Raw genomic sequence first — 25,178 nt, forward strand, 5'->3', positions numbered from 1 at the left:
AACTCTGTGAATTTGATCTGCTAAAATATTAATTTAAGAGAGTGAATTAACATGATGTTGAAATCTATTCCCTTTAGATATGGGTTTTCTATTCTTCTATTACTCAAGTTGATGACTGGGTATACTGACAAGAAAAGTCTCATTCCCTGATGGTGCAATACGCTGGGATTTTGAGGATTTGCATATTATCTTGTCTTCTTTTCATTCATGAAGTGAATGTCTCTATATTTAGGGAACAGCTCATCGTGCTGTAACAAAAACCGATAAAAATAAAAAGGAAACAGTTTACAGTGTAAATAGGTGCAACTTTAATAAAACAAAATCAAAATTCAAAACAGAAGTTAGACTAATACGTCTTCTGCGTCTTCCTTACAGCACTCTCTGAAGAACATGTTTTAAATCTAATCTTTCTTTTACTGATGGAGTCTTCTAAATTCAGCTTCACATTCTATTTTTTTTTTAAATACAGTTCTGCAGTCCTACTATTCTTCCTCTCTCTTTAAACAGTACTATATACTACACTCTTTGTAAGTTTGATGTTGGAAAATTACTTTGGTCTTACTATCACTAGTGGGAATCATACAGGTATGAAATAAGTACAAACCATTTCACCCTACCTCTTTAATAAGGTATTTCTATTATGTCAACAAATAAAACTACTTTGTTTTGACTGTCACGTCTGCTGCTATGGAAATATTTTAGGCACTACGTGGTGCGTGTGTGTGATTTATATCTACTGGCCCGGGGTTTACTGCAGACCCTTGTTAATGGCTGCCAGTGTCTGGCTGGCTCCCTGGAGCTCCATGCTGAGCTGACTGCTGTGCTCTAACACTTCTGTGAGCTCGGTGAGCTTCATCTCCATTCCACGGCTGTTTCTCTCATAATACTCAAACATCTGTTCCTTCAACTGCTGGCAAATCTCACTCACCTACACCATCACACAAACACACTAGAGGTGTCAGAGGAAGATACAGAAATAAGTCCTATTTGGATAAACATATAGTCTGTTCCCTCAACCAAAGGACATGAAGAGTGTGTATGGAACTGTCAAGTGTGGAGAAGTTGGGCTGGAGTTCTGGGCAGTTTTTACTTTTGCATTAAACAAGCCCACTCCTGGTGAGGAGTTGGCTTTGTGCTATTCCATAATTTGCTAGATGCTTTTACGCAAACCAATGTTACAAGTTAAAAATGCAATTCAGTGGCTAAATTATATTTATTTTATTCATCTCATCTCATTATCTCTAGCCGCTTTATCCTTCTACAGGGTCGCAGGCAAGCTGGAGCCTATCCCAGCTGACTACGGGCGAAAGGCAGGGTACACCCTGGACAAGTCACCAGGTCATCACAGGGCTGACACATAGACACAGACAACCATTCACACTCACATTCACACCGACGGTCAATTTAGAGTCACCAGTTAACCTAACCTGCATGTCTTTGGACTGTGGGGGAAACCGGAGCACCCGGAGGAAACCCACGCGGACACGGGGAGAACATGCAAACTCCACACAGAAAGGCCCTCGTCGGCCACGGGGCTTGAACCTGGACCTTCTTGCTGTGAGGCGACAGCGCTAACCACTACACCACCGTGCCGCCCCATTTTATATATATATATATATATATATATATATATATATATATATATTTTTTTTTTTTTTTTTTTAATATGCTTTTAGGGCAGCATGGTGGTGCAGTGTGTAGCATTCATGGTGCCCTGCAATGGACTGGCGTCTCATCTGGGGTCAATTCTCTCACCCTGTACCCAGTGTTCCCAGGACAGTCTGGATCCGCTGTGATCCTGACCAGGATAAAGTGGTTATTGAAGAGGAATGAATGTACTTATACACATGAAATTCTAAGGTTGCACAAATACTCTTAATAAAATGGAGCTTGACGATTTACAATAAAATCTCAAGTAATTATTGGCCTTCTTGGGCCACTGATGTATTTATATGCTGCTTTTCTAAAAGCATTTTCTAAAATCAGTTTGATCCTGAGCTTGGTTTAGTGTCTGTATGGAGTTCTGCATGTTCTCCCTGTCAGTTTTGCTTTCCTGCATCCTCCCACTTTCCGAAGCATGCTGGTACAACCCAGATTCCAAAAAAGTTGGGACAAAGTACAAATTGTAAATAAAAACGGAATGCAATAATTTACAAATCTCAAAAACTGATATTGTATTCACAATAGAACATAGACAACATGTCAAATGTCGAAAGTGAGACATTTTGAAATTTCATGACAGCAACACATCTCAAAAAAGTTGGGACAAGGGCTATAAGAGGCTGGAAAAGTTAAAGGTACAAAAAAGGAACAGCTGGAGGACCAAATTGCAACTCATTAGGTCAATTGGCAATAGGTCATTAACATGACTGGGTATAAAAAGAGCATCTTGGAGTGGCAGCGGCTCTCAGAAGTAAAGATGGGAAGAGGATCACCAATCCCCCTAATTCTGCGCCGACAAATAGTGGCGCAATATCAGAAAGGAGTTCAACAGTGTAAAATTGCAAAGAGTTTGAACATATCATCATCTACAGTGCATAATATCATCAAAAGATTCAGAGAATCTGGAAGAATCTCTGTGCGTAAGGGTCAAGGCCGGAAAACCATACCGGGTGCCCGTGATCTTCGGGCCCTTAGATGGCACTGCATCACATACAGGCATGCTTCTGTATTGGAAATCACAAAATGGGCTCAGGAATATTTCCAGAGAACATTATCTGTGAACACAATTCACCGTGCCATCTGCCGTTGCCAGCTAAAACTCTATAGTTCAAAGAAGAAGCCGTATCTAAACATGATCCAGAAGCGCAGACGTCTTCTCTGGGCCAAGGCTCATTTAAAATGGACTGTGGCAAAGTGGAAAACTGTTCTGTGGTCAGACGAATCAAAATTTGAAGTTCTTTATGGAAATCAGGGACGCCGTGTCATTCGGACTAAAGAGGAGAAGGACGACTCAAGTTGTTATCAGCGCTCAGTTCAGAAGCCTGCATCTCTGATGGTATGGAGTTGCATTAGTGCGTGTGGTGTGGGCAGCTTACACATCTGGAAAGACACCATCAATGCTGAAAGGTATATCCAGGTTCTAAAGCAATATATGCTCCCGTCCAGACGACGTCTCTTTCAGGGAAGACCTTGCGTTTTCCAACATGACAATGCCAAACCACATACTGCATCAATTACAGCATCATGGCTGTGTAGAAGAAGGGTCCAGGTACTGAACTGGCCAGCCTGCAGTCCAGATCTTTCACCCATAGAAAACATTTGGCGCATCATAAAACGGAAGATACAACAAAAAAAGACCTAAGACAGTTGAGCAGCTAGAATCCTACATTAGACAAGAATGGGTTAACATTCCTATCCCTAAACTTGAGCAACTTGTCTCCTCAGTCCCCAGACGTTTACAGACTGTTGTAAAGAGAAAAGGGGATGTCTCACAGTGGTAAACATGGCCTTGTCCCAACTTTTTTGAGATGTGTTGTTGTCATGAAATTTAAAATCACCTAATTTTTCTCTTTAAATGATACATTTTCTCAGTTTAAACATTTGATATGTCATCTATGTTCTATTCTGAATAAAATATGGAATTTTGAAACTTCCACATCATTGCATTCCATTTTTATTTACAATTTGTACTTTGTCCCAACTTTTTTGGAATCAGGGTTGTAGATATATTGGGACTCTAAATTGTTCCTGTGTGTGAATGAATGTGCGAGTGTGTGTGCATTGTTCCCTGCTATGGACTGGCATCCAAGGTGTGTTCCCACCTCATACCCTGTGTATCCAAGACTCACTCTTGATCTATCACAACCCTGACCAGGATAAAGCAGTTCCAGAAGATGAATGAATAAATGCATGTTGTTTATATTGTTCAACTCAAGACATTCTCTTTCCAATCCTAACTCCTGGCATTTCTTTCTCTTGTTCTGATTACGTCTCTCTAGAATATTTGCCAAAGCATGACAAAAGAGGATCTAGTCACATGACACATCCCTTACCTTTTATTGTGTTTTATATCTAATGATGTGCTACTTCTGTCTTCAAATCATCTGCTTTCTCTAGTTTCACTAAATCTTTAAGGGCTGACTTGTCCTTCTAAAAAATGTTCACTGAAGCTTTCCTAAAAGGTGATTGCAAAGTAACACAGAACCATATACATCCAATACCTTCTTCATTAGTTTCTCCTCAAAGCTGTTCATGAGTTTCTGGTCCATTGCCCGGCTCTGGTTGATCCTCTCTATAAGGTCTTGTGCTTTCTTCCCAATTTCATCGATTCTTGTGGGATTGGGGGTGGAGACAACACCCTCATCCACCTCGTTTATTGGTGAACTTCTGTGTGAGATATTAATGCCTGAATCCTCGCTTTAAAAATGTTTTTTTTTAAAAAAGGGAGCAAGAGAGAGAGAGAGACAGGGAGAAAGAAGGGACATTTAACATGGCCAATGTCAAGACCACCAATAATAATAATAATAATAATAATAATAACAATTATAACAACAACAACAACAACAACCGTATCAGACGTTCACTGGCCGTGCTGTGAAAATTGTGCATGCAGATGCTCATCCAAGTTTCAAAATCTGTCATTGCTTAACTCTTGAATATTTTTCTATCATGAATACTATCATTAAAAAGCTTAGAATCTCTGCTTTCCAAAGAAATGTATCTTGTTAATATCTGTTCAGTACTTTGGGAGTAACTGCAGGTTGAAGTTGGTACAACAGAGTAAAAACTCTACTCGCGTGATGTCAGGAAACTGCCGGTGCTTTTTGAGTCCCGGGAAAGTGGTCAGGCTCTCTCTCTTCTGATCAGTTTCTGACTGGATTATGCGTGAATATCAGTCAGATAACTTTTATAGGGATGTTCTCTAGCTCTCACTGTTTCTGATGAAGTATTCAGCAAAATGTTCCATCAGCTAGTTTTGATGTTATGATTCACGGAAGACTTTGAAGTGAGTTTTCATAGCTTTACCTACTTATTTTTTCAAATCAATCTGATTAATGTAAATAAATAACTATTTTAGAATACAAGTAGCTGTTTTGATGAAAAATATTGAGATTTTAGTGGTCGGAATGAGATTTTTAAAAACGGAAGTCAGAAATGCGAATGTCAATTTCAGTTCATTATCTCATTATCTCTAGCCGCTTTATCCTGTTCTACAGGGTCGCAGGCAAGCTGGAGCCTATTAATTGGAATTGTTTACTGGATGTGGCTCACGCAGTTTTTTCAAAGTTTGCCTTGAAAGCTGTGAATCTTAATCAATCATTTTCATATAAACACTAGTAGGCCCTACTTTTGAGAAATACGAAGGCCTACAAAGCACAAAGAGAGTATTAGAAATATTCTTTTATTACTTTTTTTTATTGGGTATACCAATTTAGACAAAGCTTTAGTTTAGACGCTTGCTCATTGGGGATAGATTAGGGATAAAATTAGCTCATGTTTAAAGTCATTCAAATTCTGTAAAGCTGCTTTGCGACGATGTCTATTGTTAAAAGCGCTATAAAAATAAACTTTAACTTTTTAACTAATTAACATTTGTACAATTTGTATAATTTGTTTTTAATAATTTTTCAAAACTTTGTATTCAGTATACAACCATCTATGTGCCTGTCAATTTCCATGTAAATATCTTGAAAAATAAAAAAGTTATTAAGAAAAAACATTTGATATCATTTGTTAAACTGGCCCATTTTGGATCATGTTATCCTCATACAGAATATTACGGCAGTTTTCTAAAAATTAAGCCGTTTCTTCAAGCTTTGATTTGTAATATCTCAAGAACAGATAAACATATTTTAATTCTGTAAAAACTATGATGTTCTGCATTCAATTTTGAATTCAATGAGAGCAGTTTCAAGCACTTTGGAGTGAATTTGAATTTTCACCTGATGTGCCTAATAATAATAATAATAATAATAATCATCATCAACAACAACTTAATTCATATAGGACCTGTACCGTACATTAAAGTGTTCTAAGGTAGAAAAAAAAAACTAATTTAATTAAAGGCGTAGACTGAATTAATTTAAAGAAAAAGATCATTCAAGTTAGAAAGTTAAAAATGATAAATGTAAGGAATAAAACATCAGTTACTAAAGGAAAATAATTTATCCATTTATTTAAAGAACACCATATCATCTCATCTCATTATCTCTAGCCGCTTTATCCTTCTACAGGGTCGCAGGCAAGCTGGAGCCTATCCCAGCTGACTACGGGCAAAAGGCAGGGTACACTCTGGACAAGTCGCCAGGTCATCACAGGGCTGACACATAGACACAGACAACCATTCACACTCACATTCACACCTACGGTCAATTTAGAGTCACCAGTTAACCTAACCTGCATGTCTTTGGACTGTGGGGGAAACCGGAGCACCCGGAGGAAACCCACGCGGACACGGGGAGAACATGCAAACTCCACACAGAAAGGCCCTCGCCGGCCACAGGGCTCGAACCCGGACCTTCTTGCTGTGAGGCGACAGCGCTAACCACTACACCACCGTGCCGCCCCGAACACCATATCATACTTTTTTTTTTTTTTTACATTTATAGTTACGTGTGGCGGCACGGTGGTGTAGTGGTTAGCGCTGTCGCCTCACAGCAAGAAGGTCCTGGGTTCGAGCCCCGGGGCCGGCGAGGGCCTTTCTGTGTGGAGTTTGCATGTTCTCCCCGTGTCTGCGTGGGTTTCCTCCGGGTGCTCCGGTTTCCCCCACAGTCCAAAGACATGCAGGTTAGGTTAACTGGTGACTCTAAATTGACCGTAGGTGTGAATGTGAGTGTGAATGGTTGTCTGTGTCTATTTGTCAGCCCTGTGATGACCTGGCGACTTGTCCAGGGTGTACCCCGCCTTTCGCCCGTAGTCAGCTGGGATAGGCTCCAGCTTGCCTGCGACCCTGTAGAAGGATAAAGCGGCTAGAGATAATGAGATGAGATGAGATGAGTTACGTGTAATGTTGTGGAACAACCCTGAAACATGTCAACATGAGTGGTCATGTTACAGCAGCCATAAACAATAATTCCCTCAATTTCTCTTTAAGTTAATATGAAAATAATGCAGCTTGTTACTTAGAAACCATGATGTCTTCAGGCCTGAGGACTTTTCTGTGGAGGAAAACTTATGGCCCTTTTCCACTACCCTTTTTCAGCTCACTTCAGCCCGACACGGCTCGCGTTTCGACTACCTTATGCCGCTTTTCCACTACCAACGCGGCTGAGTTGGGCTGAGTCGAGCTGAGTGGGGCTGTTGGAGTTGCATTTCGACTACAACCGCGCTGAACCGTGCTGGCTGGAAGTGGGTGGACACATTGGGTGGAGTTAGCGAAAGTGGGTGGACGTCACGTGATGTCGTTAGGCGGCGCAAACAGTGACATCAGTGATCTTTTAAGCGGTAGTCTCACGACCCGGAGAGTAAACAATAAACATGGAGTCGTTAGTGTTGCTGGTCTTGGTGCTGTGGCTTGTTGTCACCGACAACGCCAACAGATACTGGCAAGAGCGTATAGATGAGGCGAGGCACATAAGGCTTCAGAAATTCTCGTAATTCGTAATTCTTCTTCTTCCGGGTTTATGGTGTTTACAGATCCCAGCGTGCTCGCGGGACATGTGTGGGCATGTGAGGACACTCCTCCTCACCAATCAGTGCACAGGGGAGTGTCTGCTCACGCCCCTAGCCCCACTCGGCTCGGTTTGGCTCGCTTCAGCCCTACTCCAAAACCGTGTGAGTTTTGGGGGCTGAGCAGGGCTGAAGCGAGCTGAGTTGTGCTGTTCTGAGGTAGTCGAAACGCGAGCGTGTCGGGCTGAAGTGAGCTGAAAAAGGGTAGTGGAAAAGGGCCATTAGAGAAGCACGACTCAGCTCGCTTCAGCCCTGCTTAGCCCCCAAAACTCGCATGGTTTTGGAGTGGGGCTGAAGCGAGCCAAACCGAGCCGAGTGGGGCTAGGGGCGTCAGCAGACACTCCCCTGTGCACTCATTGGTGAGGAGAAGTGTCCTCACATGCCCGCACACGCCCCGCGAGCACGCTGGGATCTGTAAACACCATAAACCCGGAAGAAGAAGAATTACGAGAATTTCTGAAGCCTTATGCGCCTCGCCTCATCTATACGCTCTTGCCAGTATCTGTTGGCGTTGTCGGTGACAACAAGCCACAGCACCAAGACCAGCAACACTAACGACTCCATGTTTATTGTTTACTATCTGGGTCGTGAGACTACCGCTTAAAAGATCACTGATGTCACTGTTTGCGCCGCCTAACGACATCATGTGACGTCCACCCACTTTCGCTAACTCCACCCAATGTGTCCACCCACTTCCAGCCAGCACGGTTCAGCGCGGTTGTAGTCGAAATGCAACTCCAACAGCCCCACTCAGCTCGACTCAGCCCAACTCAGCACGGCACGGCTCAGCCCAACTCAGCCGCGTTGGTAGTGGAAAAGCGGCATTAAAGACCGCTAAATCTGACTGTTGCAAATGTTGACACAGTGACTCCTTCCATAAAAATTAAATAGACGTCTCCTTCCAGAAAATTTCACCAACCAGTTATTCTTAAAAAACAAACACACACTTATTATATATGGTTGATTATGTTTCTACCATACAGGTCCCCCTATGCATTAGTTGTTACTATAGAAACAATATCATATTTGAGCCAGTGCATTAATACAAACCTGCAATGTGACTTGCAGCTGGCACTACTATCAGAGCTGCTCTTATAGAAAATTAATCAACACCTTCTGAGCAATCAGAATAAAAATAAACAATGCTGTTGTTTTAACAGCATAATCTTATGTATTAACAATAAGATTATTTTTTGTTCAGAGTATTTAATAATAAGAATGTGCCCCCAATTCAAAAATGCACGGTCCACCAACTGATAAAAGTCCACATGCTGTATTATGTGAAATTAACTAGATGTTCTCAATCATGTTACAAAATAAATCTTGAAAAATTTTAGCACTGTCGCCTCACAGCAAGAAGGTTCCTGGTTCGAACCTTTCTGTATGGAATTTGCATCTTCTCCCAGTGCTTGTGTGCATTTCCTCCAGGTGCTCTGGTTTCCTCCCACAATCCAAAGACATGTAGGATTAGGTCAACTGGCTACTCTAAATTGGTGCGAGTGTGAACAGTAACAGAGAGAAGATATATTCGTGTTTTGTTTCACAGATCTATTCGCGAATGTCAACCACAAATTACATCCCTGCAACTCAAAACTCCCTGAGGTCAATGCAGAGTCACGATGTTTTCCGCGTGTTGCCATCTTGGTGTGACTCAGTTCCATAATTAATGCTAATTAGTTAAAGCTCCTCACGTTCGGCTGTTTCCGTGGGGCCATACTGTTTACCTCACAAGGGAGGAAAACGGTTCCAAAACAGAGAAAAGTGACCCTCAGAACATCAAAATGATCACATCTTGTCCGCATGATATTGTTCTTGTGAAACATAGGAAAATCCATCCATTATCCGTAACCGCTTATCCTGTACAGGGTCGCGGGCAAGCTGGAGCCTATCCCAGCTGACTATGGGCAAGAGGCGGGTTACATCCCGGACAAATCGCCAGATCATTGCAGGGCTGACACATAAAGACAACCATTCACACTCACGGTCAATTTAGAGCCACCAATTAACCTAACCGCATGTCTTTGGACTGTGGGGGAAACCAGAGCACCCGGAGGAAGCCCACGCAGACACAGGGAGAACATGCAAACTCCACACAGAAAGGCCTCCATCGGCCGCTGGGCTCGAACCCAGAACCTTCTTGCTGTGAGGCGACAGTGCTAACTACTACACCGCCATGCCACCGACGTAGGAAAATGCCATCCACAATAAAAAATTTGAAACTTTCAGATAACTTTGCAGTCAGCACCTTTAAACATTTCTCTCAGCAGAAAATCATCATCAGTGGACCCTTTCAGCCATGGCTCCATTGTTTACACTCGGGAGCAGCTGTTAGCACTACGCAACACCAAGGTACTCCCCGTGGAAAGACCGGTGATCCCCGCGGAATTAAGGAGAAGGAGAAGGGGATGCAGAGCTGGAATGAAGTGCCGGGAGAAGAAAAGACGGTATAAACCGTGTATACCGTCTGTCATCATGGGAAACGTAAGATCTCTCCCTAATAAGATGGATGAGCTAACGGCACTAACCAGGCTGCAGAGGGAGTACCGGGAGTGTAGCCTTAGGCAGCTGGGCCATAGAAGGTTCACGCTGCACGCTGCATGCTGCACACTACACGCTACACGCGTGTAAAGAAAAGTGGACAAACGTAGCATGACTTGCTCTGGGCCATAGAACGGCGTTCACGTTGCACGCTGCACGCTGCACACTTCACGCGTGAAGCGTGAAATGAACATGCACACTTTTTTCTAGGCGTGAAGATGGAAATTCCAGTCAATGCATGCGGTCACCGCCGCGCCAGCCAATCAGAACGGGTCTAGGGAGATAACTCTATGCTTTCAGGGGAAAACTTCAGAAAAAATATAATTGAATGGTATAATTGAAAAAATAGTTCTTCATCGGGATTGTCAAGCAGATTATAGAATGTTCGGTGAAATTCACCACGGGTTTCTCTCAGAAGGAAGTGTTCTCGGCTCCAAATTCTGTTCCTTTTTCTCTTCCTCTGTCTCAGTAAAAGCAGAATGAGGCAATCGTCGTCATCCGAAGAGTCCATATTGTTGGTTACTCGGTCAAAGTAGAACAGACGCAACACGTGAACATCCAAGCATGAAGTTTAATGGCCCAGGGTCCGGTTCTTCACGTGAACGTGTAGCGTGCAGCGTGCAGCGTGAACCTTCTATGGCCCAGCTGCCTTATGTGCTTCACAGAGACTTGACTGAATGAACTCTCACCGGACTCACATGTCACTCTGGACGGATTTCAACTCGTGAGAGCGGACAGGAAAGCCAAGGAGAGCGGTAAGAGGAAAGGAGGGGGTATAGCGATGTTTGTGAATGACAGATGGTGTAACCCGGGGTACATCAGGGTAAAGGAGCAGTATTGCAGTAAAAACATTGAACTGCTAGCGGTTAGCATTCGGCCATATTACCTCCCGAGGGAATTCTCGCACGTTATCGCGATAACTGTGTACATCCCCCCCCCCAGCGGCCGATGCTGCTGCAGCCTGTGAGCTCTTATACACTACAGTGTCAGAGCTTCAGACATCGCACCCCTAGTCCCTGCTACTAATCTCCGGTGACTTCAAATCATGCTTCCCTGTCCTCCACTCTCCCAACATTCACTCAGTATGTGAAATGCCACACCAGAGACAAGAGAACTTTGGACTTAATGTATGTGAACACCAAGGACGCATATAGTTCATCACCCCTCCCCCCCGCTGGGCCGTTCTGACCACAATCTGGTTCACTTGTCCCCTACATACATACCTATGGTGAATAAACAACCACCCACCAAGAGGTATGTAAGGAGCTGGTCTGAGGAGACCAGTATGGCACTGAGGGACTGCTTTGACACCATGGACTGGGATGTGTTATGTGAACCTCACGAGGATGATATTGATAGCCTGACAACCTGCATCACGGATTACATTAATTTCTGTGTTGAAAACACTGTGCCAGTCAGGAACGTACGGTGTTTTCCCAACAATAAACCCTGGGTGACCTCTGAACTAAAAGCCCTATTAAACGAGAAGAGGGTTTTTAAATCTGGCAACAAGGAGGAGATGAGGAGAATGCAGAGGGAGCTGAAGAGGGGGATAAGGAGAGGCAAGGACAGCTACAGGAGGAAGCTGGAGGAGCACCTCAAGGGGAGCAATACCGGAGAGGTATGGGGAGGCCTGAAAACCATCTCTGGCCACACAAAGAACAGTGGGAGGGGCCCTGTATCTGGGGGCCAGGACTGGGCAAATGAGTTGAATCTTTTTCAACAGATTTGACTGTGCCACCCCACCCTCCCCCACTCATCATAGTCCTGACCTGTCTGTGTTATCACTCTACCACCCCCCTCTCCCCTCATAATACCTCTGACACCAACAGCTCCCTCCTCACACCACATCACCCCCCTCCGCTCCCTGCCAGACCAATCCACACACCTCACTCTACAGGAGTCACACCTCGGCTACACCCCTCGCCTCTCCATAACAGCTGATCAGGTGTTGAAGGAGCTGAGGAGGATCAAGACGAGGAAAGCTGCTGGCCCTGATGGTATCAACTCCAGACTGCTCAAGGACTGTGCAGATCAGCTCTGTGGGATTCTTCTGTACATTTTCAACCTGAGCCTCAGTCTGGAGAAAGTTCCACTTCTGTGGAAAACATCATGTGTGGTTCCAGTTCCCAAGACTGCGCACCCCAGGGAGCCCAACCACTTTCGGCCAGTAGCTTTAACGTCTCACCTCATGAAGCTCATGGAGAGGATTGTTCTCTCCCACCTCCAACACCTGGTGAACAGCGAGATGGACCCCCTGCAGTTTGCATATCAACCGGGCATTGGTGTGGATGACGCTGTCATTTACCTGCTACACCAGTCACTGTTGCACCTGGAGGGCACTGGGAGCACTGTGAGAATCATGTTCTTTGACTTCTCCAGTGCTTTCAACACAATCCAGCCATCACTGCTTAGGGGGAAGCTGGAGGGAGCTGGTGTCGACTGCCACCTGGCTGCATGGATCATCGACTACCTCATTAACAGACCGCAGTATGTGAGGCTCCGTGACTGTGTGTCTGATGTGGTAGTCTGCAGCACGAGGGCTCCACAGGGTACAGTGCTCTCTCCTTTCCGCTTTACACATCTGACTTCAGCTACAACACGGACAGCTGCCACCTCCAGAAGTTCTCTGATGATACAGTCATCGTTGGACGTGTGTCAGAGGGGGACGATCTGGAGTACAGAGAGGTCATCACGAACTTTGTCGCCTGGTGTGAACTGAACCACCTGCGCATCAACGCCAGCAAGACAAAGGAGGCGGTGATCGATTTCACAAGGACGGTTTCCCAAATTGCACCAGTGAACATCCAGGGTTTGGACATCGAGATCGTGGAGGAGTACAAATACCTGGGTGTTCACCCCAACAACAAACTGGACTGGACTAACAACACAGATGTCCTGTACAAGAAGGGCCAAAGTCGTCTCCACCTCTTGAGAAGACTGAGGTCTTTTGGTGTGTGCAGGACACTGCTTAAGACTTTTTATGACTCTGTGGTAGCATCAGCGATTTTCTACGCTGTGGTCTGCTGGGGCTGTGGAAGTTCAGAGAGGGACAGGAAGAAACTTAATAAACTGGTCAGAAGGGCTGGCTCAGTCTTGGACTGTCCTCTGGACTCCATTGAGGTGGTGGGTGAGAGGAGGATGTTAGCCAAGCTGACCTCAATCATGGATAACCCCTCTCACCCCCTACATGAGGCTGTGGGGGCTTTAAGCAGCTCTTTTAGTAGTAGACTGCTACACCCACAGTGTAAGAAGGAGAGATACCGCAGGTCATTCATACCTACTGCTGTCAGACTGTATAACACCCACAACTTGTAACGTAGCACCAATAACCTGTTTGTCGTTTAATTTGTACTACTTCACCACTACTACCTTTGCCATCTCTCACCGATGCAATTATTATGTGCAATAATATAGGCCCTAAACTATTTTTATGCATACTCATGTTTGTTTATATATATATATATATATATATATATATATATATATATATATATATATATATATATATATATAAAGTGATTCCACGCTTATGGGTACTGAAATGGGGACATGAACTTATTTTTAAAAATTCACCTAAAACCATTTCTTTTTTTTACCATCAGGTCACAAAACATGTAATCTTTAATGAATGATATGTTAAAAGATAACTTTAATTTTCTGAGATGTAATAAAAACATATTTATATGTCAAAGTCAGAACGTAACAGAAGTGTTGTGGACATATATATTCTCAATTTTAACAATGTAGAATTACTTTTTGAAACATAGGAAGGTGATGTTTTAGCAAATATAATTAATAAACATGTGTAGTAGAATAAACATACACATTCTTTCAATAAGATTAACATGGTATATAGCTAGATTGTAATTAATTTGTAACAGACGCGAGATGGACAATCGTAACAGAAGTAATGTAACAGACATCATTTTGCAACTCATAGGCTTGACTTTGGCATATAAATATGTTTTTATTACATCTCAGAAAATTAAAGTTATCTTTTAACATATCATTCATTAAAGATTACATGTTTTGTGACCTGATGGTAAAAAAAGAAATGGTTTTAGGTGAATAAGTTCATGTCCCCATTTCAGTACCCATAAGCGTGGAATCACTCATATATATATATATATATAAATAAATTTGTGTGTGTGTATATACAGAGTATACCTGTAATGTGCAATTTTTCCGAGCCTCTCAATAAGGCAATTGTTCTATACTTTTTCACGGTAGATAATGCAAATAGCCCTCGGTATTTAATCCTTCGTTTGTCTAATTTTTATTTCAGTTTTATTTGTTATCTGTTTGACATTTTCTTGCTACTGTAACACGTGAATTTCGCCGATGTGGGATGAACATGTTTGGGTTTTTTTTCCCATCTGGATACTTCGTAGATGAGAAATTTATTATAAACTAGATATTAGATGCAAATTTGACATCATGGGCTTGATAAATTTGACGCAAAATCTCTCAATAGTAAATCTGTCACACTGCAGACATTTCATGCGTAGTCCAACAAGATGTGTATTTTGCAACAAAATGGTGTACTTCAGCCTGAAAGATGAAGAAATATGATACACTAGCACAAACAGTGCATCCAATAAGTTGAAATCATATTATATATTACAATAGAGAAGATGTACAACTTTCTCATTGAAAAAAATGAGACAAAAAAATCCATGAAATTGTAGCAAGTTTGACCCACATTCATTGCTGTCAAATGTTTATTATTGCAGATATCAATGTGCGGTTTTCCGACATCTCACAGTCCTTGCAGTAGATATTTTATGTGAAAACACATAAATGTGTATGTATATGTGTATATTTTATGTGAAAACACAGACATTATATATATATATATATATACCACAGGTGGCTTCTCCGGTGAGGAGAGGGAGGAAGATCCTCCTTAAAAATTCTAAGAATAAAAAGTTGAAATTGTCTTGACCAATTTAATGAATTGCTGTCCTTGAATATTACTATTTTACTGCCAAATACGACATGTACATTATATTCGTTTCTCTGGGTGAAATTACATTAGCACCCCCTATCGCTCGCTATTAGAAATTACTGCACGGAGGATCTTCCTCCCTTCGGCTCCCATTCACTCCGATTCAAACAGTCTCCGGCACTGGCGGCTCGTGGTTAACATAGACTTCAATGAGAGAGAGGAGGAAAATCCTCCTCTAAGAGGGTGGGACTAGCTAAGAGATCTGACAAGTGCTACAAAATATCAACCAATAGGCTGCAGCCCTCGTTGCGCAATGAACCAATAAGTAGAGGCCTTAGCTGCCTGGGGGGAGGGGTTATCTTATCAAACTTAACTTCTAGATCCGGTGACTCGGGCACTTCGGCAGTCAGAGTGAGAACGGCGAGGTGGAAGTGGATTGACTATGTTATAGATATTCTACGAATAAAGTAATGGAAACAGAGGACGTGGTGAATGTTTTGCTTGCAAAACCCTTCCATGGGCTGAGCTACAAACATGGCCGCCAGGTTTGCTTCATTAAATACGGAAGATTTTGAGAGAATTTTGAAAGAGAAAGATGTGTTGAACACCTGAAAGTAATGTGTACAGCAGCTATAAAAAGTGTACACACCCCGTTAAAATGATAGGTTTTTCAACTATTATCAACTCAACCCGTGCGTGTAACTATAGCCGGTCCAGCAGGTGCGGTCGCATTGGGGCCCGTGACCTTCAACCAAGCATTCCTTCCTCCCTCACTTTTACAAAAGCCAGCCGCTACTGATATATACACACACACACACACATACATATATATATATATATATACACACACACACACACATATATATCACATTATCTCTCTAGCCGCTTTATCCTTCTACAGGGTCGCAGGCAAGCTGGAGCCTATCCCAGCTGACTACGGGCGAAAGGCGGGGTACACCCTGGACAAGTCGCCAGGTCATCACAGGGCTGACACATAGACACAGACAACCATTCACACTCACATTCACACCTACGGTCAATTTAGAGTCACCAGTTAACCTAACCTGCATGTCTTTGGACTGTGGGGGAAACCGGAGCACCCGGAGGAAACCCACGCGGACACGGGGAGAACATGCAAACTCCGCACAGAAAGGCCCTCGCCGGCCCCGGGGTTCGAACCCAGGACCTTCTTGCTGTGAGGCGACAGCGCTAACCACTACACCACCGTGCCGCCCCACACATATATTAGAGAGAGAGAGAGAGAGAGAGAGAGAGAGAGAGTGATTCCACGCTTATGGGCACTGAAATGGGGACATGAACTTATTCACCTAAAACCATTTCTTTTTTTACCATCAGGTCACAAAACATGTAATCTTTAATGAATGATATGTTAAAAGATAACTTTAATTTTCTGAGATGTAATAAAAACATATTTATATGCCAAAGTCAAGCCTATGAGTTCCAAAATGATGTCTGTTACATTACTTCTGTTACGATTGTCCATCTCGCGTCTGTTACAAATTAATTACAATCTAGCTATATACCATGTTAATCTTATTGAAAGAATGTGTATGTTTATTCTACTACACATGTTTATTAATTATATTTGCTAAAACATCACCTTCCTATGTTTCAAAAAGTAATTCTACATTGTTAAAATTGAGAATATATATGTCCACAACACTTCTGTTACGTTCTGACTTTGGCATATAAATACGTTTTTATTACATCTCAGAAAATTAAAGTTATCTTTTAACATATCATTCATTAAAGATTACATGTTTTGTGACCTGATGGTAAAAAAAAGAAATGGTTTTAGGTGAATTTTTAAAAATAAGTTCATGTCCCCATTTCAGTACCCATAAGCGTGGAATCACTCATATATATATGTATGTGTGTGTGTGTGTGTGTGTGTGTGTGTGTATATATATATATATACACACATTTTTTTTTTTACTTATTTAAATTTACTATTCATCTTTGCACTATGCACCATATTGCACCAAAATGGAAATCCTTTCTGTGATGAACAGCTAAAATCCAGATTCATATATCAGTAATATCACTTGTAAAATATCTGAACACTTATACTGTCATTCTGTGCACACTGTATACTTTATATTTAACTATTCCATACTTGACTTACCTGGATTACTTTGCACTATGCACCTATTTTTGTTGTTTGCTTGTTTTGTGTTTACACTTTTTTATCTGTTTTTGTACTATGAGAGCTAAGTGAGGTGGCACAGTGGTGTAGTGGTTAGCGCTGTCGCCTCACAGCAAGAAGGTCCTGGGTTTGAGCCCCGTGGCCAGCGAGGGCCTTTCTGTGCGGAGTTTGCATGTTCTCCCCGTGTCCGCGTGGGTTTCCTCCGGGTGCTCCGGTTTCCCCCACAGTCCAAAGACATGCAGGTTAGGTTAACTGGTGACTCTAAATTGACCGTAGGTGTGAATGTGAGTGTGAATGGTTGTCTGTGTCTATGTGTCAGCCCTGTGATGACCTGGCGACTTGTCCAGGGTGTACCCCGCCTTTCGCCCGTAGTCAGCTGGGATAGGCTCCAGCTTACCTGCGACCCTGTAGAACAGGATAAAGCGGCTAGAGATAATGAGATGAGAGCTAAGTGAACCGGAGTCAAATTCCTCGTGTGTGTCCACACACCTGGCAATAAAAGTGTTTCTATTCTATTATTGATTTTCTGCTGTCTGTCATTATTGCACTTTTTCAGCATCGTGACACTCACCTTTGCTGCTCATGACTATCATCTAAGGTTGCAAATGAATGCGGTTCACCAGATGAGTTGTGGTCTAAACTATGCCCATGACCCTCTTCTGACATCTTGGAGACAAAAAAAAAAAAGAGAACAAGAAGCTTGTTCTTATGGCTTCATCATGTCAACATACAGGGTCTTTGAATAACATTTATAATAAATCTAATTTATGTCAGATCTCTACCTCTGCTGACACACGGGGACGTGCTTTAGGTGTCGACTGAAATGTACCAGAACCAGGATGTCCAAAGAAGTCCTGAGCCATGGCCTGTTAGACTCAGGGCAAAGCAAAGGAGAGAGTGAACACAACACCCAGCTCAGTTAACCCAATAACCTGGCTAAATTTAACTGGCTAACCTAGTTATAAACACTGTAGCTGTACCGCACCACCAAGGCACCAAACAGTAACTTAAGTTTCCACCACCATAAACATTCTATCATTTTTAGTGAAGAGGTATTCATATTTTACTGAATGAGTTAACTTTAACTAGGCAAACTTCAGGGTAATGACCTGCACATACATGCTAACAGTTAGCTATTATTAACCAGCTGGATAACAAAAGAAACGTCATCATTCAGCTCATGGTAATCAATCTGGCTAACTTAAAAAAAAAAAATCAGCATCATAAGAATAAGATTTTAACAAGTGATATACCAAAATGATTAAACCTCCGCGATATATATATTTGGCTGTAGTTTTAGTTTAACTGCGTTTGAAAACAACTGCCGTTAAATAAACATTTCCCAACAGCCCCATAAAAGCGGCACGCGCCCAAAACTCCCCTAAAGAGTCGACTCTTTGGTAATGAGCCACGCGCGACGAACCGAATCTTTCTTTTGGTCTTTTTGAATAATGTACTGAATCACTAGCTAAACGATTCACTTGGCGAAGAATCGTTCATTCGTTAAAGATTGTCAAAATGACAGGCTGCACATATGAATAATGCATTATGCCTGCATAATGACGAAAAAATTAAAATTAATTATATTTTAAACCCTAAATACTCTTTTGTTTATTCTCTGGGGGAATGTTTCGCGGCTGTATGCAGAACAACACAAATGTGTACCCTCATTTAAAAAATAATCTCCATCAAAGAGAGTGCTTCTTCTTCTTCTTCTTCTTCTTCAGGGTTTTACGGCAGTTGGCATCCATTACTGTTGCGTTACTACCCCCCTCTGGTTTTATTCGTCTATTACACACTTGTGATTCGCCCCGTTGATTTCAGAAACCTGAAGGGGGAAAAGAAAAAAGAAAAAAATTGTCCCCTCCATCGTGTCCACATACTGTAGCCTGGGCTGCCAACTCTCACGCAATGAGCGTGAGACACACGCATTTGACTGTCTTCACGCGCTCACACGCCATACCTCCGATTTCTCACGCTAGAAAAAAAATCTAGTTTATCTATCTAATCTAGGCTACCCATTGCGTCGCGCCAACCACTTGCGATCGATCAATTATGCCTTACGCACGGCTAAACAGGCAGAGAGGTGTTCCCTTCTGTACACACTCCCCTATGGTAGGTGGCGCATCTAATGATGCTGCACTCGCCGGAAGTTGGATAATTGCCTACCGTCAATTTAGAGCAGGGGTCACCAAACTACGGCCCGCGGGCCAGATCCGGCCCGCCACCCCCCTTTGACCGGCCCCCCAGCCCCTCAGCCCCCCATCACTTGAACCGGCCCTATGAGGCAATCCCCAAAAGTGGTCATGGCCTATTTTTTTTAATTGCTTTTTGGCAAATAATAACATGTCTGCATCTTGTATTTTGTTGATTTTATCAATTAAAATTGATATTTAGTTATAAAATGAACTATTCATATTTTCCGAATTTTCGTCATATGCTCGCGATCAAGCAGTGACAGGCAGCGCACGCGCAGAGAACTGTCAGTGTTCAGGACAGCAAAATGGCTAGCGGTAAGCAAAAAGCTGACAGAGAGTGCAGAGTTTTTAAAGAACAGTGGACCACCGATTATTTTTTCGTTCAGTGTAAGGACCGTGCAGTTTGTCTTGTATGTAAAGAAAGTGTGTCGGTTTTCAAAGAATATAATCTGCGTCGTCACTATGAAACCCGCCACAAAGAGTATGCTAGTTTGCGAGGGCAAACAAGAGAAGACAGGATTCGGAGGATGAAATGCGGACTGGCTGCACAACAGAATGTATTCCTTCGCCAAACCCAGATCAACCAGGCTGCTGTCCGAGCTAGCTATAAGGTAGCTCACCTACTAGCTACCCATGGGAAGCCGTTTACTGATGGGGACTTTGTTAAAGTATGCATGCTTGCTGTGGCCGAGGAGGTGTGTCCCGACAAGGATGCGCTCAACGCGGTGAGTCTCTCCACACCATCGGCGTCGCCAGGGGTATTTTACTGGGGCACGTGCCCCAGTATAGATCTGTAGTGCCCCAGTAAAAAAAATCCAGTGACGAAACGCTCTGAATTTTAAACTTGGGAATAGCTGCAATTTAATTAATTCATAACGTGGGGTAGGCTAACCGATGCGCGAAGAAGACCATCTACAATGCTTTTACATTGGTAGTTTTGGCTGGCCTCGCGCACACTAAGCAATGTGAAAAAAGTGTGCGCGTGACATGAGTAAAATCTTGGTTGCTATGGGGACCGCAGACTCCAGCAGCCCTCAGATGCAATGAAATTCAGAGCAGGGGAAACCATCTCTCCGTGTTTTTCAACTGTTTACAGGTTAGTAGACAGTAATTCCACTGTCATTTTTGTAACACACACACACACACACACACACAGTGGTGCTTTTAGAGGCTTTTGGATTGTGTTTAGAGATGTTCAATGCTAAAAATGCGTGTGCTTACAAAGATATGTTTGGTGATTTAAAAGGTATCAAGTGTGAATACTGTTGGCCATTAAGTACTCTTGGTTGAGTTTAAAAACTCGGCGGTGTTGTATTGTATGTTAATATGTTCTTTTACAATATTACCAACAGTATAAGTATTACATTGCTATTATCACAAATGTTGCAAATATTCATACTGTTATTATTAAATGATTGACCTGGATTCAGTGTCCTCGTAATCATTTTGAGTTTTACAGCTCTAGTGACTAGTTTTAAGCAGGCCGTTTCTAAATATAAATATCAATATATAAATATATATTACATAAAATATAATATATATTACATAAAATGTAATATATATTATATAAAAAATATAAATATAAATATAAATATAGTGCAAAATTTTTAGCTCGCGCGCTTCGCGCGCTCGCATACATTTCCTGTGCCCCTTTTGTGCCCCAGTATGGTCTTGGGTCTAGTGACGCCCCTGCTCCACACCTACTATGACCAGGCGAACCGAAGATTTGGGGGACAACGTGTATGACCAGCTGAATGAGAAAGCGTCAGAATTCGAGTTTTTTGCTTTGGCCATGGATGAGAGCAATGACGTGCAGGACACAGCACAACTGCTGTGATCTATTGATCTATTGCTCATATTATTATCAGGGATGCAAACAGCGCGCCTTTTGGCGGATGGCGCCTTTTTCACGGCTGAATCGCGCAGATCCGAATTTTTTTTTTTTTTTTTTTGGGGGGGGGGGGCGTTGGAGTGTCTGATTATAATTTCAAAGTAAATTCTGTATTAAAATTACTAAATAAGCAAATCCGTTACAGTCCATGAAACAGGAAGTATAAGGATGAGGAAAAAACAGTTTAAATCGGGAAGCTGCGCACATTTGCGCAGTCCTGCCGCTCAGGCTGCACAAATGTGCGCAGCTTCCCGATTTAAACTGTTTTTTCCTCATCCTTATACTTCCTGTTTCATGGACTGTAACGGATTTGTTTATTTAGTAATTTTAATACAGAATTTACTTTGAAATTATAATCAGACACTCCAACGCCCCCCCCCCCCCCCCCAAAAAAAAAAAAAATTCGGATCTGCGCGATTCAGCCGTGAAAAAGGCGCCATCCGCCAAAAGGCGCGCTGTTTGCATCTATTATAATTTCACTGTTTTTTTAAATGTATTTATTTTATAGGCCTATTTATTTGACCTTTAAGTGCTGCATACAATTATTATTTATATTATTAATAATATCAACAGGCCTACCTACAATTTATAATTTTCCACTCACCTTTGCCAGTGTCAATCACCTCAACTAGGCAGATGTTTCTTACCTTGACAGCTTTGATATTATTTTTATTAGAAAATAAATAAATGGAATATCAGTGGTATTTCAAATTAAAACAAAGTGTGAAGACTTGATTACTACTTTTGCAAACCACTAGTAAAGATAAACAAATATGTGCCAGGAATCAAGTGTTGATATAGTAGTGTGGATATAGTAGTGGGGATGGCCGTGCCAGGCTAGTAATCTCTACTACACAATGAGGCCTGCTGGTGGTCATATTTGTCTGGGTCATACAATTCTATGTGATATAGCTGACCCGACCCCGGCCCCCATCACAGTCAGGAACGACAATGTGGCCCCCAGAGAAAAAAGTTTGGTGACCCCTGATTTAGAGGAAGAGGAGAGAGAAGAAGGTATCCGAGTTGAAGACGCGTGTCTCAGACAGGTTTGTACATATGCACGCCAATGTGTGGCATTACTGGCATAATTATGAACTTATATAAAGTTTCTTAATCGTTTTAGCCTATAAGTGTTGTGAGAATATTTAATGCCATATCAAGAACTGTGTACTAGGCATGCTAAATCATTATAGGCCTACTGCCGTGCCACAGCCTCTATCTTCCCCAACAAGCAGCACAGGAGAGCACCTCCTTAGCACACATTTATTAAGGCGCATTTTTAGTTTGTTTACTGTATGTTATCATACTTTATGACTTTATTTGAAGCCATACTGGAAATGTTGTAAAATAAAGCAAGTAAGAGATAATATTACAAATGCAAGAAGAGCCATTAGCCACCATACCTATTGTTTATTTACAGGGTATTTATTTTTAATTATTTATGATGTATGTAATTGCTCAGTTAAAGTAAATAAAGCATGGTCACTTGTAATATCAAAGAACATGACCGTTTTGCTGTAGGCCTGCCTACCACTCAGAGCAGGTAAGATTCAGAATAAACACAAGAAACTTGTCCTCCAGGAAAAGGCATGTTGTTGTGACTGCGTAGATTTATTAAACCAACATGACTATTTGAATTCTTTCAAAGGTAAGATGTCCCGAAGGGTAAGACCAATGGCAGGACAAAAGTGGAATATTTTATTTTGACAGTCCAGCCAAGCCAGAAAAGGCAGACAGGACAGACAGAACAACAGACAGAAGAGCAACAAATGGCAGACAGAAGAGCAGGTCTATAGGGCTACAGGAGTCATCTGTAGTTTTCTAGTGTGGGGTCTTTAAGCCAAAACTTGGTGCTTTTGTTGGCCACAAGCTGAAGGCCTGGCAAGTCAGGGTGTGTAAGAATGTAGGTATGGCACAGCAGGCCACTCCAAAAATCCACCAGAATGCAGGAACATCTACTAAATCCAAAATCTCAAACCCCCCCCCCCCCCCCCCCCACACACACACACACACTGTCCATCTCCAGCTGGACGACCCACAAACAAAACACCAGAATGCAGGGGGAAAGTGAATATCAAACTGAATACAAAACTCCCACTTACTGCGTGGTGTGCGGAAAAATTTTGCCGTCGACCCCCCCCCAAAAAAAAAAAAAATCTCACTCCAAGGAATTTTGAAAAGTTGGCAGCCCTGCTGTAGCACATGTTTAGTCCTCAGAGCATTTTTTAAGGATTTTCCACTAGGAGACCAACTGGTCTGGGCAATACAATCACAGGCCCCAGAGTCCATGCGGCTGTACTGCTGTGGCATATTCTGTGATGCAAAATGGTTCACCAATCACCATACAGACAAACACACTACAGTGACTACACAGCTATCAAGAGCAATTACCAAGCACAAATGTTATGTCAAAGACACTCAAAGTTACACAGTAATGACATCGGATTCTGACATCAGCCATCTCAGTAACCACATTTTGTTCTAGTTTTGTTTTTCTTAACCAACATGATCTTGTGTGTATATCTTATAACATAGATTTTCATTTTCCTTGTTAAATGTATACTTACATGGTACTTGGTTAATTAATTGCAACTGATTGAACCAAATGATAAGACATAACTTGGTTTAAAATTTGGTCTCCCAGTGAAGCTGGTTTGGCATTGACTAGGAGACCAAATCTGGCCACTGGGAGACCATTTGGTCTCCCAGTAACTATGTTGAAAAATGCTCTGTATGGACACATTTTGGGCGGCACAGTGGTGTAATGGTTAGCGCTGTCACCTCACAGCAAGAAGGTCCGGGTTCGAGCCCCGTGGCCGGCAAGGGCCTTTCTGTGCGGAGTTTGTTGTCTGCGTGGGTTTCCTCCAGGTGCTCTGGTTTCTCCCACAGTCCAAAGACATGCAGGTTAGGTTAACTGGTGATTCTAAATTGACCGTAGGTGTGAGTGTGAATGGTTGTCTGTGTCTATGTGTCAGCCCTGTGATGACCTGGCGACTTGTACCCTGCCTTTCGCCCATAGTCAGCTGGGATAGGCTCCAGCTTGCCTGCGACCCTGTAGAACAGGATAAAGCGGCTACAGATAATGAGATGAGATGGACACATTTTGTTCTAGTCTCTGTAGTTCTGTGGTGAGTTTTACCTGTGTCTGATTACTGGCATTTCATTTATGTGTCTCATGTTCTTGCAGAAAAAAGCCAGTAACCAAAGACAGAGAGAGAGAGAGAGAGAGAGAGAGAACTGAGCAATCCAACTCTGTGTGTATATAGAGCAGAGTGAAGTGGAAGGAAAATTAAATGACACCTTGAGTTGTCAAGCCTCCCTCCTGTTTCCTCATTTCTCAAGAGCCTTTTGACTGGTATGAAAGTTTATTGGATAGCTTTCTAAAGGGGTTCTACTTGGATTCATCTATAAAAATTGAAATCCTCTCGTCGGATTTCCAGCTGAAGACTGGAAAAAGACCAGGTGATTTTTTTTTCTTTCTAATCTGTAACTTTCTGGTTTCAGTAAGTCTGTGTCCACAATAGCCTCAGATTCCTGTTCTTGGCTGACAGGACTGAAACCCAATGTGGGGTTCTGCTGTTGTAGCCTATTCACCTCAAGGTTCTATGTTTTGTGCATGCTGAGATGCTTTTCTGTAAAGAGGGTGGTACGGTGGTGCAGTGGTTAGCACTGTCACCAAACAGCAAGAAGGTTCTGGGTTCGAGCCTAGCAGCCGTTTGCATGTTCTCCCTGTGTCTGTGTGGGTTTCCTCCGGGTGTTTCTGGTTAGGTTAACATGGGGTAACTATTGCCTGAAGGTTGGGCTGAAGTGCCCTTGAGCAAG

At 42.4% G+C, this 25,178-nt stretch overlaps 1 protein-coding gene across 2 annotated transcripts; it reads right to left on the reverse strand.

Moving 5' to 3' along the window:
• Positions 1–284: 284 nt before the first annotated feature.
• Positions 285–18,990, reverse strand: syce2 (synaptonemal complex central element protein 2). 2 transcript variants are annotated; one of them, XM_060901566.1, is made up of 5 exons: positions 18,933–18,990; positions 18,050–18,133; positions 17,839–17,933; positions 4,164–4,359; positions 285–928 (listed from the first exon to the last, which is right to left on the reverse strand). In XM_060901566.1, exons 1-5 carry the CDS (start codon positions 18,936–18,938, stop codon positions 749–751), a joined length of 561 nt encoding a protein of 186 aa, XP_060757549.1. In that variant the 5' UTR covers positions 18,939–18,990; the 3' UTR covers positions 285–748. The 2 variants fall into 2 exon arrangements, with proteins under 2 accessions (XP_060757549.1, XP_060757550.1); XM_060901567.1 differs by lacking the exon at positions 18,933–18,990 and adding an exon at positions 18,521–18,608.
• Positions 18,991–25,178: the final 6,188 nt, after the last annotated feature.

The sequence above is a fragment of the Neoarius graeffei genome, chromosome 20 (genome assembly GCF_027579695.1).
Source record: "Neoarius graeffei isolate fNeoGra1 chromosome 20, fNeoGra1.pri, whole genome shotgun sequence".
NCBI lineage: Eukaryota > Metazoa > Chordata > Actinopteri > Siluriformes > Ariidae > Neoarius > Neoarius graeffei.